Source organism: Sinocyclocheilus rhinocerous, unplaced genomic scaffold, assembly GCF_001515625.1.
Source record: "Sinocyclocheilus rhinocerous isolate Xijiao unplaced genomic scaffold, SAMN03320098_v1.1 scaffold1622, whole genome shotgun sequence".
Classification (NCBI taxonomy): Eukaryota; Metazoa; Chordata; class Actinopteri; order Cypriniformes; family Cyprinidae; genus Sinocyclocheilus; species Sinocyclocheilus rhinocerous.
This window is the reverse complement of record NW_015654513.1, coordinates 901334-919147: the sequence shown is the minus strand read 5'-3', so window position 1 is coordinate 919147 and position 17814 is coordinate 901334. Positions and strand designations below refer to the sequence as shown.

The 17814-nt window shown below is 37.5% G+C and overlaps 2 protein-coding genes across 2 annotated transcripts; both read left to right on the top strand.

The window, feature by feature from the left end:
• Window positions 1-1161: 1161 nt before the first annotated feature.
• cldc1 (C-type lectin domain containing 1) lies at window positions 1162-5866 on the top strand. Its single transcript, XM_016524214.1, has 6 exons — window positions 1162-1531; window positions 1656-1757; window positions 2948-3103; window positions 3247-3398; window positions 3513-3634; window positions 5623-5866. The coding sequence occupies exons 1-6, from the start codon at window positions 1435-1437 to the stop codon at window positions 5786-5788; spliced, it is 795 nt and encodes a 264-aa protein (XP_016379700.1). The 5' UTR covers window positions 1162-1434; the 3' UTR covers window positions 5789-5866.
• Window positions 5867-6861: 995 nt separating this feature from the next.
• On the top strand, window positions 6862-13183 carry cops7a (COP9 constitutive photomorphogenic homolog subunit 7A). The gene is made up of 8 exons (XM_016524221.1): window positions 6862-7004; window positions 7863-7985; window positions 9205-9280; window positions 9540-9628; window positions 9872-10074; window positions 10186-10291; window positions 11566-11735; window positions 12854-13183. Exons 2-8 carry the CDS (start codon window positions 7863-7865, stop codon window positions 12891-12893), a joined length of 807 nt encoding a protein of 268 aa, XP_016379707.1. The 5' UTR covers window positions 6862-7004; the 3' UTR covers window positions 12894-13183.
• Window positions 13184-17814: the final 4631 nt, after the last annotated feature.

Here is a 17814-nt window from a genome sequence, read left to right as displayed (position 1 = left end):
AAACTACTGCAATTAAAGTCTTACATTCACATTTACACTTACTCAGTTAGCAGAGACTTTTCTGACAAGCAACAAATGAGAAAATCACAAGTAGTTTTGTCTCATAAAATGTATTTATTCTGTTTTTCTTTTCTTGATTCATTGAATGTCCTTTTTTTGCACTCCTATCTCAAAGTGATAAGAAAGTGACTCCTATCTGGGGAATGGCTCAGTCACAAGCGGGAAGTGGAGGTGTGGGAAAATTTTAACTCTGTAAAACTGGAATTTTGGAAGATGGAGACAGAAAAGCGACAATAAATTCACTTTCACAGTACAGAGCTCTGGCCGTCTTTAATGAAAAACAGCAGTGTCATATGAAACCAGGCCAGATGAATTAACATAAATTCTGAGTCATGGATTGATCAATAGCCTGCGTCATCATTTTGTGACAGTGCTGCATCATGCTTTTGGCTCGTTTTTTCTACACAGTTGGATGTCACATCAGTCTCTGAGAGTTGCACAAGAGAATCTGTTAAATCTTTCAGTGATACAAGCAGTGTTCAGCCCTTACCACGGATTTTTTCTTTTCTTTTTTTTGTTGTTGTGCTTTTCCACCAAAACACTGACTAATGGAATGACAACAAAAGATATGAAAAGCGCTTTTCCCCCACCCTTTTAAAAGTGTTACTTTTTTCCTATCTTAACTAGGCAGATTTATATGATTTGTTGCATTTTATTATTTATATTTAGCATAATGGCTGTAATTACTTCAATAATTAGATGTCAGATTTCCCAGAAAAGGAAATTAAAAGTGTTTCACTTCTTATTAATTAGGTTGCTGTTAATGTGGACTCCATGTAAATGACGTAAATCTTTAATCTTAAGGTAAACACAAAACGTGTTTTGATGTTTTGTGTACAGATGGATTTCCCAACATGTTCGGTATGAAATATTTTACAGGAATACATGCGGTGGGGGACTAAATAATTTTACTATCATGAACAAACTGTTCTTTTTATTGGCTGGAATGATCTACTGATTCATTGAAAAAATGTTCTGTGTTCTGTTCTGTTTATGGTAAAAAGTTCAGTATTGCATAACCAGCTCTCCTCTAATTCATCCTGTTGGTGTTTACCCAGCAGCCCTGAAATGTGCACATGATCACAGACACAGGGGGAGGGAGACAACGGGGGATAAAAGTTAGAGCCCAGTCAGCTGTGAAAAGGAGCAGTTCATACAAGTCTGAGCAGAAACACTCAGTTCGAACTTTCTCTTCTTAATTTCTTCCAGGGAAGCTCTCTTTTGATTGCTCTCTTCCTCGTGGACTGTTATTTCTTTATTGGTGATCTGGAGGACAGGACTAGAAGATAAAGACATTACTCTTGTCAGACAGAAGCTCTGTTGTTAAATAAAGAAGACGGTGTTTGACAAATTTACTGAACTTTTTGTTTAAAGATGGAAGATATTGAAAATTACACCAGTTTACAAGAGTTCACAGAGGATATCTCTCATAGTGGAAACAGGCCTATACTCACATCGCAAGGCAAACAAGGTAATGTATGTGTGTATATGTGAGTGTGTAAACTTGAGGGGGGAGTGGAAGATAAATGTAGAGAAATGTGGGACAAGTCAGAGTAATAATCAACTAATCTGACGATGATTTTGTGTTTCATCAGGTGTTCACAAAGGGGCGAAGTGTTTGAGGGGGCAGGCTTCTCTTGTACTGCTCATTGCTCTATTGACCTCAGTTTGTGCAAACATAGTACTTGGCGTTTTCTGTAAGTAAACAGACATTATGCACGTAAGCACGCCTCTGAAACTCTGGTGCAGAGGGTTTCATAACGAATAGAAGAGACTAGACTAGAGATGCACCAATAGCAAAATGCTGGACAATACTGATAAGCAAATATTAAAATTTGATCTTCTCTAAATAAATGAAAAAATAAAGCACCAAAAACTAAAATCACATTTTAAGTTTGGACATCACAACATTATATAATGTTTTGATGTCTAATGTACAGGTATGTACAGTATGAAAAAAAATTATATTCAATTTGAGAACTGCTATTTAAATGTGATTATTAAATTATTAAATGTGTTATTAAATTCATATTTACATTATTTTGAAGTTTGCTAAAGAACACATTTAAAAGTTGTATTAAATTAATAAAAGTGTTATTAAATTAAGGTAACACTTAGGTAATGTAAATGTATAATATGGGAAATGAGCATACACGGCCAATATCAAATATGGTACTGATATTTTGTAGAATAGCATAGAATAGAATAGAATAGAATAGAATAATTAAATTAGGGATGAATGGATATTAAATTTTTTGCGAGATACTGATATGCTGATATTAAAATTCTGTAATATTTTGTCTAAATATTTAAATTAAGTACAAATATAAATAATTAAAATTAAAACATTAAAATAATTAAATCACTCGTTATAAATACAGTGAAAATCAATTTAGGCATCAGAAAAGTATAATGTACAAGAAAAATGAGTGTTCATTTTGAGAATTGCTGAAGATTACATTTAACAGTGTTATTAAATTAATAGTGTTTTTAATAGTGTAAATTTAGGTGAGCATTGGATGATGGCAAAGGTGATCTACATGTAACAAAAAAAAAAGAAAATAAGTATAAACAATATTGACAAATACTGATAAATAAAATTTTATAATATAGCGAAATAAGTGATATTGTACAATATATTGCATATCCCTACATAATAACAGAATAGAATAGAATAGCCTTTTTTGCTATTGACTGGTTAAATGTTTTGTATACAGCATCAGGAGGATATACATGCAGACATAATTCCAAATATAAATTCTAAATATCCCTGATAGGCAATAATAATAAATAGCTGATTTGCTGGTAACTTATCAATTTATTTAAGACCAGTCTTTGCACGGCTGCTGGGTTAATATATTGATATATAAACTCTGTCTCTCTGCAGTGGTAAACAGTCGCAGATCATCTGTCGCTGTAAAGCCAGTCAAGAATGATGAGTCTGAGGCTGCGTCTCTAACTCTCAAACTCACAGCCATGCAGGAGCGTTTCTCCCGCCTTTGCTCTGAATACACAACCCTTGGACAGACTTGTTCGAAACCAGGTGAGGAAACAAAAATATTTGTGTATGTACAGCCTATCTTTGAATTATATTTGATGCCCAAGGGTCAAACTTATTTTTGTTATTTTTTTCTTTCTTTCTCCCGTCCTTTCACCCATTCATTCATTAACATCTATCTTCTGCAGTGATCAAATGTAGGCCATGCCCAGAAGACTGGCTGCATTTAGAAGGGAGGTGTTATTTCTTTAGTGAGGATAAACTTGACTGGCAGCACAGCAAAGAGAGCTGCGCGTCTATGGGAGGACATCTGACTATACTGCACAGCCACCAACAACATGTAAGCGTGAGGCAGTGTTCGTGAATGGACTTCTTACGTATACAAGATGAAAACTTTCAAATTATGTTCATTCAATGTGGCTGATATATTGATATATTTTCGTTTTTATTACAGCACACACTTGAGAGTGTCGCACGCAATCGTGGTGGACTTGACTATCATTTCTGGATTGGTTTATCAGACATTGAGACTGAGGGAGTGTGGAAATGGGTGGACAATACGGTGGTTAATACAACGTACGCACACACGTTACCTGAGCTATCTAAATGGGGAAATTCCATAGGCTTAATGTTTTTTATACTGTACTGTTTTTGAACTGTATACTCTATTGCCCCACACCTAAACCTTCCCCTTATAGCAAAATTTCTGCATTTTTACAATTTAAAAAAAATATGTTTACTTTAATTTAATACCAGTTTTACAAATAAGGACGTCCCCAGAGGGAGGTTTTTGGAGATTTTGTCAGGTTTAGATTACTTTTGGGTACAAATTTGTCCCCAAAATAATGGTTAAGTAGGTACACACACACACACACACACATACAGATACAGATAATCTGAACAAAAATAATACCAACTAGGGGTTTTCACATTTTCAATGTACATACATGTTTTTAATGCATTAATAGTTTTTATTTTTTATTTGTGTTGTACCTTTCTACAGAGCTTTTCCTCACCACTGTCGCCTTTAACTTGCTTGATTTATTTATTTGTTCGTTCGTTCATTCATTCTAATATTGATGTAAAAATATTTTTCAGATAATACTTCAATCATTTGTTTTAGACAAAAGCCAATTGCTTAAGTATCATGTATACTTTTTTTTCTCACACAGTATATATGTGACCCTGGACCACAAAACCAGTCATAAGAAGCATGGGTATATTTGTATAGCAATAACCAACATTGTATGGGTCAAAATTATTGATTTTTCTTTTATGCCAAAAATCTTTATATTAAGTAAAGATCATGTTCCATGAAGATATTTTGTAAATTTCCTACCGCATATATATAAAAACTTACTTTTTCTGTACTGTTTTTGAACTGTATACTCTATTGCCCCACACCTAAACCTTCCCCTTATAGCAAAATTTCTGCATTTTTACAATTTAAAAAAAATATGTTTACTTTAATTTAATACCAGTTTTACAAATAAGGACGTCCCCAGAGGGAGGTTTTTGGAGATTTTGTCAGGTTTAGATTACTTTTGGGTACAAATTTGTCCCCAAAATAATGGTTAAGTAGGTACACACACACACACACACACATACAGATACAGATAATCTGAACAAAAATAATACCAACTAGGGGTTTTCACATTTTCAATGTACATACATGTTTTTAATGCATTAATAGTTTTTATTTTTTATTTGTGTTGTACCTTTCTACAGAGCTTTTCCTCACCACTGTCGCCTTTAACTTGCTTGATTTATTTATTTGTTCGTTCGTTCATTCATTCTAATATTGATGTAAAAATATTTTTCAGATAATACTTCAATCATTTGTTTTAGACAAAAGCCAATTGCTTAAGTATCATGTATACTTTTTTTTCTCACACAGTATATATGTGACCCTGGACCACAAAACCAGTCATAAGAAGCATGGGTATATTTGTATAGCAATAACCAACATTGTATGGGTCAAAATTATTGATTTTTCTTTTATGCCAAAAATCTTTATATTAAGTAAAGATCATGTTCCATGAAGATATTTTGTAAATTTCCTACCGCATATATATAAAAACTTACTTTTTGATTAGTAATATGCATTGCTAAAAACTTCATTTGGACAACTTTAATTGCAATTTTCTCAATATTTAGATTTTTTTGCTTTCTCAGATTCCAGATTTTCAAATAGTTGTATCTCGGCCAAATATTGTCCTATCCTAACAAACCATACATCAATGGAAAGCTTATTTATTCAGATTATATAAATCTAAAAAAATTGACCCTTATGACTGGTTTTGTTGTCTTGGGTCACTTATATAGAGCTGTATAAAAATATAGCATATAGCTACATTTATATTTTATGTCCCTTCATATTTGGGGGTCCTTGGTTCTTAAAAAAATCTGAAAACCCTGAATTTTTACAAGTAAAACTAAAGCAGGAATTTGTCTAAAAAAGTCTCAGTGACAGTCAAGGCATTGGTGGTTATTTAAAGGCAAATTGGTTTCTCTGAGGTGGTATTAATATGATGTTTTCCTGATTGTTCTGCTGCTCTCTGTAGGTTCTGGAGTGAATGGGATAAAGAGCCCGATAACCACCAGTCAGGTGGGATTCATGGAGAAGACTGTGCAGTGCTGGACTCTCGCTCCAAGACGTGGTTTGACGTGCCCTGTGATTTCAATTACAAACGAATCTGTGAGATGGATCCTATCACCATTAACGTTTGATTTGAAGAGAAAATGCATAAAATTGAATCTCTATTTTTCTATTGCCTTCATTCTTTTTAATAAACAGTAAAATGAAAATTCTCAGGTTCGATTTAGTTTGTGTGTCTTTGATTTGACTTGAGATTTGGGACTCTTAAAACATTGCATAATAATGTTTTTTTCCTCTCATCATCACCCCGTTCGCCTCAGGCACCAAAGAAAAAAAAAAGATTTTAAGTATTATGCAATCAAACTTATCCAGGCACTTTTTGCAATAACCAATTTGCTGGAAAAAGGTAATATCACAGACGAGTCTAAGCAGGCTTGCTGGTCTCAACTGGTCTTCTAACCTGGTCAGGATGATCTGTTGGCTAGTTTTAGTAAGGTTTCAGGCACTTTTGAGCTGGTCACCCTTACCAAAAAGTAGTATACTTCAAGTTTATTTTAGTAAGTAAACAATGAAAACACGGATTCTAGGAGCACAATTATAGCTAAAATATATTTAGACTTTTTCTAAGTACAAGTCAAGTATACTTAAATGTCATTTTAAGTATATTTCTGAGAAGTACATAAAGCCCATTTCTGAGAAGTACATAAAAAGTAGACTAAAAGTATACTTTCCTATTTTTTAGTTTAAAAGAAGTATACTAATAGCACACCTGAATAAACTTATTTTTCGTAAGGGCAGTCTGAGAAACCAGCTCAAGTCAGCTAACACTAACAAACCATTAGGTTGATTTAAGAAGGGTACAAGAAGAATTCAAAATAAAACATAATTCAACACAAGATCATGACATTACACAAGAGTTAGAACATTTGTTCCGCAACATTTTAAGCTATTCTGTGTCTTCACGCAACTCCTCTACAGATACATCAAATTTTTGGACACAGCCGACTGCATTTATGTAAAGATAAATTATAATACATAATGTTTTAATCTAAATACTTATTGGTTTTGTAAACAAATGTAATATATAAATGTCATTATTTCTTTCCAAGCTACTACTACTTAATCACTGGCTTAGTTTCATTGAGAAGACTTCCTAAGACGCTATAATTCTTATAACCACACAGTGGCGATGTGTATCCGCTCACTCTCGCCATCGCTCTGTGGTCACGCCCACCGTTCTACCTGTCCGCCAATCAAAGAGCACGTTTTTATGTCGCAGCACGCTTGCTAGCGGAAGTAGCAGTGGCACCACAGTTGACACAAACAACCTCAGTCTTTATAAATAAGGTAAATATACCGCTTTTTCTGCACGTTTTACCACACGAAATGCGGTCGCATGTTAATATTAAAAATTTAAGCGTACTTGACAAAGTATGTAACGATGCGTGTTTACGTAAGACCTTAGTTTACCAACGACAAGGCCTAGCTGCTGGTTTGTTGATGTAACGTAAGTTACTTCATACCGGGTGCTGAACACTGAGCACGAGCTGACTAGTTTATTCTCTTAAACGTATGTTTATTAGTATTAAACAACACAGAATGCTTTTAGACTCCAGTTAATAAAGTAAACGTACGGTTAGACTATGGATTAATGTACTAAAGCCTAGTAACTTTGTCGAGGAACACAATTAACAATTTTGTTCACTAATAAAACATTGCTTGTTTTCAAATGTGTTGTTATTTTACATGCATGCGTGTTTGTTATCATTTGTAGTCTCCTAAATAATCTCATTGTGTCACGTGCATTTAAATACATCTCTTCCTGGCTGTCTCAGAGCTGTAATCTTCTAGTGCACTTGGCAGCCTTGTTTTAATCATCATGAAAGTGCATCATGCATAACTTCGCCCTGAGATTGTAGTTATTTTTACCACGAGCGACCTGTCATATTAAATTCCTGCATCAAAGTGTCGTCGAAAGCATATTGCTGTGGATCAACAGCAATTTAACAAGCCCAATGAAACGTGTTTATTGTACATGAGTTATTGAGGCTTGCGAGTACAGATTTAATAAGAACTGCTCTTGCATCTTGTAAGTCTGAACAAAGCCCTGAACATTTGTGAAACTTGTTCTTTAGATTTGAATATCCACCTCATGTTTTCAGAAGCTGGGATCTGGGTTGTTTAAACTCTCTTTCTTTCTGTCAGATGGAGGTGGATCAGCTGCTGTCTCTCTCAGGTTCAGCTCTGGTTCAGGCCATCAGCTCTCTGCTGGAAACCCCAGGCCTCTATGTTTTCTCAGACATACTAGAACTGCCCAACGTCCGCGAGGTGAGTTTTTGTGCTGAAAAATCTATTTCAGTTTGACTTGATGACTTTAAGTGAGTTCTGTGTCAAACGTTATTATTTTAATGGCAGAGTTGGTGTGTCAAATTTAATGTCAAGGCGATTAATCATTTGTCCAAACTCTGAGCTATTTTGTTTTCTTGATGTGTTTCGCCATAGTGACTAAAACCAAATTCAATTTCTTGTATATCTCATTCAAATCAGGTTAGTGTAGTATATTCTTGAAAAGTTTTCAAGAGCATATTACACTAATATAATTTGAATGGGATGTAGAAAAAAAATCACATTTTTATGGTTTGATTCACATTCAAAGTGACAGGCAGTCAGGTTGCAATTACAAGTTTTTTTCCCCCCATTTAGAATATTCTGTATATTTGAGGTCAGTATTCATTTATATAGATACTTATATTAGATTATATATTAAATGGAAATTTTGTAATACTACCATTTGAAAGTTTGCATTTTCTTTACAGTTTTGACAGAAGTCTCTCGTGCTTACCAAGGCTGCATTTATTTGATCTAAATAAAAACATGAAATATTAGTAAAATTTAAAATAACTGTTTTCTATTTTAAGACATTTTAAAATGTAATTTATCCTGGTGATGGCAAAGCTGAATTTTCAGCAGCTTTTACTCCAGTCTTCAGTGTCACATGAACCTTCAGAAATCATTCTAATATGCTGATTTACTACTTAAGAAACATTTCTTCTAATTATCAATGTTAAAAAAAGTTGTGCTGCTTCATATTTTTGTGGAAAATACGCTACATTTATTTCATGATCGTTTGACTAGAAAAGCACTTATTTGAAATAGAATCTATTGTTATTTTATAAATGTCTCTACTGTCATTTGGATCATTTTAAAGTGTCTTTGCTGAATAAAAGCATTTCTTTTTTTTCGAGAGAGAAAAAGTACAGACTCCAAACTTTTGAACATAACATATATATTTATTGCATTATACATTATTATACTGATATTTGTTAGGAGTGCTATAATAAAAACAAATTGGCAAGTCAACAGATGTCATCATCAGTGCATTACATGCACATTTCTCCGCCACATATTGCACAGAGATCCCAGAGTACTCGTGTACCGCACCGCCATTCCTACAGAGCCCAGCTAAAGTGTTTACCTGCTCAACACAAAATACTTCAACACTTTGTCATATCAATCATTGTCTGCACTTCACTTTCCCTCTCTCTAGCTGGAGACGGGTCCCCACGCTCCAGTGTACCAGCTTCTCAATCTTTTTGCGTATGGAACCTACTGCGACTATAAAGGTAACCATGACAACAAATGATCTGACCAGATATTGGCCTCCTGAGGCGGCAGGTTCATTCCCTGCTCTGACTCAGAATGAGACTGTATATGCTGCCCTTTTCCTTGCTAAATAAGTTAACTCCTGTGAGGAGGAAGCGCGAGTCTCTGGCCCATGTTCTGTTGCAGATTTTACCAGGGCTTTAATGTAATCAGTTGTTTTCCTCCCGGCTGTGCGGATGGTTATAATGTATGTTAATTTAATGTATGTCTGCCATTTAGAGAGGGCAGCCTCACTTCCTGAACTCACACCCGCCCAGAAGAACAAACTCCGTCACCTGTCAATCATCAGCCTGGCCTCCAATCTAAAGGTAGTGATTCATCCGTTCTCGACTGAGGGTTTATTAGCACTGTTTTTAATGAGGTCCGTTATGATCAGCACACAGCTGTTAACAATATGGGCTATTAGTGTTATTGACTGCATGATTGACGAAACCAATATTCTCTTATCAAGCCTTTGTAATATTACTAGAGCAAATGAGAAGTTTAAACTTACCCCAGAGCATAGAATTCAGAAGAAACGAAGCTAAAAAAACACCTCTTTCTCTGGATAGTGTCTGCCGTATTCACTACTGCTCCAGCAGTTAGAGCTGAAGAATGTGCGCGAGCTGGAAGACCTGCTGATCGAGGCTGTTTACAGTGACATTATCCATGGGAAACTGGACCAGAGGAACCAGCAGGTCGAGGTCGATTGCAGTATAGGTCGAGACCTGGGCCCCAACGAATTACCCAACATTGCCAACACACTGCAGGAGTGGTAAGTGTGTATTTGTGTTTGTGTCGGTATGCTGTGATGGATTCTGTTGCTGATGTAAAAAGGAAAATGCCTTGCTGGTGGTATTAAATATTCTGTGTTTGTCTCTCCCAGGTGTGCAGGCTGTGAAGCAGTTCTGTGTGGCATTGAGGAGCAGGTGTCAAGAGCCAATCAGTACAGAGAGAGCCAGCTCAAGGTCAAAGTTCAAGTGGAAACAGAGGTTTGTGTGCGAATCTTTATCCTTCCTAAGTGACATACAGTATGAGATAATGTCTATGATAAAGAAGAAAGAAAAAGCATTCATGTGATTTTGACTTTTTTTTTTAAATATTATTTGGCGTTTCAAATGACCCTTAAATGTAATGTAATGTAAAAGTCAAGTTAAAAGTAACATTTATATTTTCCCTTACACTTTGTATATAACTGTGTGTACACATTTAATCATTATTTTCCAGGTTTCAGAATACATTTGATATTTAACAATAGTTAAATATCTATCTATCTATAGATATATAGATATACATTTTATATAAATAATAAAAATTGTGCCAAACTACGTTGAAAACTATGAAATTCATTCTTTTGAAGCTTTTTTCATTATGATTTCAGAACAGTTGCATCACCCTGACTTTTTTTTTTTTTTTTTACTTTGAGCCCCCCAAGAATGTCAATATGAATGTCAACTCAGGATTCTAAAGCATGTTAATCATTGAAGAAGTATATTCAAGTGATTTTGTATATGATTTGCAAACAAAAAATAAGCATTAGTTAATCAACCCACATATAAAAGTAGTTTTATGTTTTTAAATGTTAAATTAAACATTAAGTATATAAAGGCTATGTTTAGAATAGATAGTGTTTGCTTAGTTTGTGATTGGACTGCCAAAAGTTACAGGGGTCATGACATGGATTTTTTTGTTATTTTAATATGTTCCTTAAGGTTCAGTTATAATGTTAATAAATTATTTTGCACAAAAAGTCACCTGTTAAGCGACTGAATGCCAGTAGATGGGGCCTATGGTGCAATGATGTAAAACTATTCTTTAACGTCTTGTTCTGGCAGCGGTCATATGCAAATATATTTGCCTGTATGATGTTACAAGTCCCACAATATCCAAACGAGCCATTTTTGGAGCTTGATTAAATAAATAATGAGTAGGACATTTTAAGCTATTAAACTTAAAGGATGTTTTAATGGTATGTCAAAATATCAAAGCAGATTTGATTTCTCATGTCATGGCCCTTTAAGACATTTTTACACAAAATTAGATCAATATTCAAAATAACCACATTTATTGGTTATGTTAGTATAGTGTTGTTTTAAGTGTTTACTATATATTTATTTTTATAGTAGACAATATAGAGTATACTGTGTTTTAATAACGCATCTTGAACATTAGACTCTTTTCACTGTATGTTTAAAGAATTTATTTTAATTTCACTTTGACAGCTCCAGGATTCAATGACAAGTTTTTTTCTCACCTCTTTATTTAGGTATCAAACCTACAAAAAACCCTCAAGGCAAGTTCTGCTTCCCCATCATCTGGCCCCGCCCCTGCTGGAGCAGCATCCAATCAAGATGCAGACCAGCCAGCTGAGCCAAGAGACCCTGCCTCCTCTCAGGAACCACGGCAACCAGGAAAAAAGAGCTCAAAGGTCAAAGGGTAAGTAAACTGGATTTTAGGGTTTACTGCTTCAGAATCCCTTACAGTGGCTTTCTATAATGTACCTTAACTCTAGAAAACATCACAGTGGTTTATATTGAAAAGCCCTGTGCAGTTGAATGCTATTAAAGCTACTAGTCTCACTACCCATAAATCAAACATCTCAGGGAGTTAATATTTACTAATGGCATTTTTAAGCACATAGAATATGATTTATGAGTATTTGTGTGTGCAGTTATGATGAGCTTATTATGTACTGCTTCCTGCCTTTAGTTAAGTGTAATGTATAAGAAATCACCCACAGGCTTATAGTCCTAATTAAGCCTCAGTGTGTTTAAAATTGTCTCTGTCCTGGTTTGGAAATCTCATGTCAGGATGTGCTCTGGAAAGAGGGGGCTTTTGATCACCACTGCTTTCTCTTTGTCACTGAAGAATGCCAGTTGAGAAGAGGTATAATTTATTCAGGGCTGATCTGACACAGATTAATCTGAGTCCAAGGCTTTAAAGGAATCTCAGTGGAGACTCGTCATTAACATTTTAGGACTACTCCTTGTCCGTGTGGGAAGCTGCTGCAAATTTTCCAATAAGTTATATAAGTTTTTCCAATAAGTAATAGTTCACCCGAAAATGAACATTTGCTGAAAATGTACTCACCCACAGGCCATCCAAGATGTAGATGAGTTTGTTTTTCTTTGGAACTGATTTGGAGAAATTTAGCATTACATCACTTGCTCACCAATGGATCCTCTGCAGTGAATGGGTGCCGTCAGAATGAGAGTCCAAACAGCTGATAAAAACATCTCAATAAAGTAATTGACATGACTCCAGTCCATCAATTGACGTCTTGTGAAGTTAAAAGATGTGTGTTTGCAAGAAATAATCCATCATTAAGATGTTTTAACTTTAAACTGTGACTTCTGGCCAAAATCCCAGTCCATACCAGACGGCGCCCATTCACTGTAGAGGATCCATTGGTGAGCAAGTGATGTAATTTTCAGGAAATTTTCATTTTTGGGTGAACTAATCCTTCAACATTAAAATATGCACCATTTATAGCCACAAGGAAAATCATTATAATATCAAATTCTCACTGAACAGTTCTTTTTCTCATTTTTCAGGCTTCGTGGGAGCGGAAAGATTTGGTCAAAGTCAAATTGATCTCAAGCCCTGAGTTCAATCTTCAGTTACCCACTCACAGACAGATATATTGTGGACTGCTTGCTTGGATAGACAGATAAATAAACCTTTTGCCACTTCTCAGACACAATCCACCATCATAGTCTAATACAACTTTTACACAACGCTGGGTGCGTGTTTATGTACATGTGTGCTGTAAATGTAATTTAATTTGACTCGTACTCCTTTTCCTTTGCGTGTTTGTTTTTTGTTCGCTATTAAATCTGGATGTAAATTGATGGAGCCAATGAATAAAAGATATCCATCTGTCACCCTGTGTAGTCTCTGGCTTTCGTGTTTCCTTTCCTCTAATGTTAAGTGCTGCTAAATGTTTAGTCTCCATGGGGGCATGTCTGTTAAGAGGTCATGGCATTAATTAGCCACACTTTAATGTTGGAGCCCTGAAATAACATCCTCGTTTCCTCTCTTCCTCTCAGCACATACGCTCTTTCCCATCACTGTGTTATGCGAAATGCCCTTTATCCAGCCATAAAGCCTGACTAAAGCAATGTTTCTCTCTGTCCTGCATAACTGTCTGTAATGGTAGCGATTAGAAATGAGGACAACAATAAAAAGCGGAGAGTGATGATCTACTTTTACATTAACCCCTGCCTCCTCTCTTTCTCTCTGCAGAAATCCATCCACCTCAAAATCCATAATCCTTTTTACACACACACCCTCTTCTGTTTCTCTCTATAAATAGTGGTGTTAATTTCAGTCGGTGTGACTGAGGTTCACTGTTTCTCAGTCTCTCAGCTCTGAGCAGATGGGAGCTGTGAACTCTTGCGGCTTACAATACAGCATGTGTGTGTCTGAAGTGAACGTGTGAAGCATCTTTGTGTCCTGGTGTTTTGTTGCTGTGCGATGGCTAATGAGTGTTCGCGGTGTCCCTTTGGCCTGGGTGTTTGGCATGCGTGATTGCATGAGTCACTGTCATATAGGAAGTCCTTTCAAACACCACACCAAAGAAACACGTTTTAAAACACCAGAGATGGCTTTTTATTGACTTCATAGTACATTGAATCACATATTTAAGGCAGTGCTACATAAATGATGTGAAAACTCTAAACATATCTCACATGGTGTAGCTTCTTGTGCATGATGTGAAAAATTGCGAGAGAATTAAATCTGATGTGCCCATAAACTATAATGGCACATTAGTTTCTTTTTCCCCTCTGTTGTAATTTTTTTTTTTTTTTTTCATGAGTTACATGGTTATTTGAGAGGGGATGATTATGATTTCCTTGGAAAATTCAGCTTATATTACTTCTGGTTTAAAGTGAGAATGTAACTATGTAAAACCTTAATATATGTTCTTGGTCATATTGCGAACAATTAATTTCAAAGAAAAAAAAAGTCTTTAAATGTAAATGTAAGTCAAATGTACAAACTTGCTCTTCCTCTGAAACAACTTTCCTTTTGCTAAGACAGACCACACAGGCTATAGAATGCAAAGTCAGGTTCTGGAAGTAAAAATCCCATTCAATTTCTCCATAAGGGAACTGATTTTTAATGCTAACTTAATATACTATCAAGAACAGACCTACTGTGAGCTACGAGGTTGTTATAGATTTCTGCTGAAGCACTCAACCTGTATTATTGAGACTTGTTTTTGGTGAAAATCTAAATTACTCGCGATTCTTACACAGAAATCTCCAATAATCAGAGAATCGTGATAAGCAAATAGTGCCAAAAGAACACTTCACCACCTGCACATTATCATGAAGCACTGCCAAAACTGAATTAGAGTCAGTCTCCCTAAACTCTCAAATGACTGAAATATTTGTATAATATGCATATTTTGCCATAAACATGAAATATATCACTTCTATATATAATCAACATCGATGGTTTTATATCTCTGCATTATTTTTAATTCCATTATGTCATTCACAATGCATAATGGAAGTACAGTCTTGCACCTTTGTCCTTTTGCCCGATTTTCAAATACTTTTTTGGTTCAAATGAAAGTTTGTAATGTAATTCACCTTGTTGACTAAGTTCATGGCTTGTAACTTTTAAAGACTTTATTTTAAATCCCTATGGGGAAAAAGAATGGGAAAATACTTCAGAAAATAAGCCCGCTGATAAAGTGGGCAGACACTGTTGCGCTATATTGGATAACGTTTACCATTGATTAGCCAATTAGCTATCCACACACTGATTTTGCAAATTTGCATTAAAGCCAATTTTTCACACTTGTCCTTTAAATCATCCTTCCTTAATTTTTCCTGTTGAATATTCACTTTCATTATCAAATTAGTCATAATACAGAAGTAAAACTGGTAGCAACACTGACTTCAGGACAGATTTAAAAATGTTGCTATCATCTAAAAACCCAAACCCTCCTGATAGTTGCGGTTAATAAACAAGAAACCGTACTTGGTTACTAACGTAACCTCGGTTCCCTGAGATACGGGAACGAGTACTGCGTCGCTAAGACGCGGTGGGGAAAACTCCTTTTCTCCGATTATTGAAGCCTTTTTCAATCACAGCAGTGCATCTGCACTGCTATTGGTTCAAAAGAATGAACAGAAATGAACCAATGACGGCGCGGCGGAGCAGCGCGAGCCTATGACAAGGCAGCACGCCAGAGCCCGCCAAATTGGGCGGGGCATCTGGCTATATAAGCAGGCGCTCGGCATAAGATCACTGGTTCATATCGACAGAAGCGACAACAGAGTCGTGCATAGCACGGTTAGCTACGCAGTACGCGTTCCCGTATCTCAGGGAACCGAGGTTACGTTAGTAACCGAGTACATTCCCTTTTGATACTTTACTCGTAATGCGCCGCTAAGACGCGGTGGGGAACCTATTCAATCACACCGTGCTATGGTAGATTAACAACTTATAAGTAATTGTCCGGGCGTCCAGAAGGGGGCCCCGTAGATCAACTACAATGAAGCAGGCCATAGCCAGAGACCCGGAATTTATCGGGGCCAAGAGAAGGCAAAAAAACGGGCTAACTCATAGAGGTCAAGCCCGGCCTCATATAATCGTTCTAGAGCTTTGCACAGCCTCGGAACTAGATAGGGCCGAGAGCGTGCGGGAAGCTAAGCCCAGACGTGGGAATTTCAGCGGGTTCGAGACATAGTCAGACCCAGCAAGGATTAAATCCAGCCTTAGGGCGGGAATATGGTTCCTGGAGCATTGAGCTCAGAGAGACAGTTAAGCAGAAAAGACCTGAGCCTGCAAAGCAGGGACGTCCAGGTTGTAGAACCTGACAAAGGTGGACAGTGAGGACCAGCTGGCCGCTGCACAAATTTCTGCAATGGACACACCACTGCACCACGCCCAGGATGAGGCCATGCCTCTCATGGAATGTGCTCTGACTCCGATGGGGCATTGAAGGCCCAAAGAGGAGTATGCAAGAGCTATTGCGTCAACTATCCAACGGAATAGTCTTTGCTTTTTGACCGAAAGCCCCTTGGTGCAGCCACCAAAACATACAAAGAGCTGCTCCAACTGCCTAAAGGAGGCGGAGCGGTCAATGTAGATTTTTAACGCCCTGATAGGACAGAGCAGATTTAGCTCCTGGTCCTCCTGCAAGGGAGGGAGCGCAGAGAGCGTGATTACTTGTGCTCTGAACGGAGTAGAGAGCACCTTAGGTACGTAACCATGCCTAGGTTTCAGGATGACCTTAGAGTCGTTAGGCCCGAATTCAAGACAGCAGGGGCTCACAGAGAGCGCCTGTAAATCTCCAACTCGCTTAACCGATGCCAAAACTAATAGCAGAGCGGTTTTGAGTGACAGGGGTCGAATATCGGCGGATTGCAGCTGTTCAAAGGGGGAGCTTTTAAGCGCCCTCAGAACCGTAGACAGATCTCACGTAGGGACAGTAAAAGGGCGAGGAGGGTTCAACCTCCTAGACTCTTTTAAAAATCGAACAACGAGGTTGTTCCTGCCGACCGATATCCCGTCTATAGGAGCGTGAAAAGCTGCTATAGCCGCCACACATAGACCTTAAGAGTGGAGGGGGCACGACCCTTATCCAACAGCTCTTGAAGGAAGGACAATATCGAAGATATGTCGCATGTGGGTGGATCTTTACCGTGGTTTGTGCACCAAGCGGTGAAGACTGACCATTTGAGAGCGTAGAGGCGCCTTGTGGACGGGGCTCTAGCCTGAGAAAAGGTATTTAAGAGGTTCATAGGCTCCCATCGAGAGGCCATAATTGTAGGGCCCACAGCTCGGGCTGTGGGTGCCATATCGTCATGTTCGCTTGAGAGAGGAGGTCCCATCTCAGGGGAATGGGCCACGGAGCTGCCGTGAGCAGCTGAGACATCTCTGAGAACTAGAGTTGGTTTCTCCAGAGCGGGGCCACTAGAAGAACCTTGTGTTTTTGTTCCCCACTCGCCAGAGGGGATGTTGCTCCGAGACAGCATGTCTGCTCCCCGGTTCAGTTTGCCCGGCACGTGTGCTGTCAGGGGAATGGGCCATGGAGCTGCCGTGAGCAGCTGAGACATCTCTGAGAACCATAGTTGGTTTCTCCAGAGCGGGGCCACTAGAAGAACCTTGTGCCTTTGTTCCCTGATTCGCCTGATGACCTGAGGGATCAGGGCGATCGGGGGGAAAGCGTAAAGGAGAAGGCTGGGCCAATCGTGGGCCAGCGCATCCCTTTCCTTCCAAAAATAGATTGGGCAGTCAGAGTTGTCTTCTGAGGTGAAGAGGTCGACCTCTGCCTCCCCGAAGATTTCCCATATTCTCCGAACTGTCTTGGGGTGGCAATCCACTCAGCGCGCTTTGTTTATCAGCTCGCGCACATCAGCTACATACATACAGGCGTTAATACTGAATGTTTAATGTTATATTCATTGCATACATATACTTCGTAGTAGACATCCTTAAGCATTTTAACGAGTATGAGTACGAGTACAGGAGCGCAGTATCGGGCCCGATACCG

Coding starts and splice junctions, on each gene's coding strand:
- cldc1 (XM_016524214.1), top strand. CDS start 1,435: ATGGAAGATATTGAAAATTACACCAGTTTACAAGAGTTCACAGAGGAT. Junction 3,104..3,246: donor ACAGACTTGTTCGAAACCAG/GTGAGGAAACAA, acceptor TATCTTCTGCAG/TGATCAAATGTAGGCCATGC. Junction 3,635..5,622: donor AATACGGTGGTTAATACAAC/GTACGCACACAC, acceptor TGCTCTCTGTAG/GTTCTGGAGTGAATGGGATA.
- cops7a (XM_016524221.1), top strand. CDS start 7,863: ATGGAGGTGGATCAGCTGCTGTCTCTCTCAGGTTCAGCTCTGGTTCAG. Junction 9,281..9,539: donor AACCTACTGCGACTATAAAG/GTAACCATGACA, acceptor TCTGCCATTTAG/AGAGGGCAGCCTCACTTCCT. Junction 10,075..10,185: donor GCCAACACACTGCAGGAGTG/GTAAGTGTGTAT, acceptor TGTCTCTCCCAG/GTGTGCAGGCTGTGAAGCAG.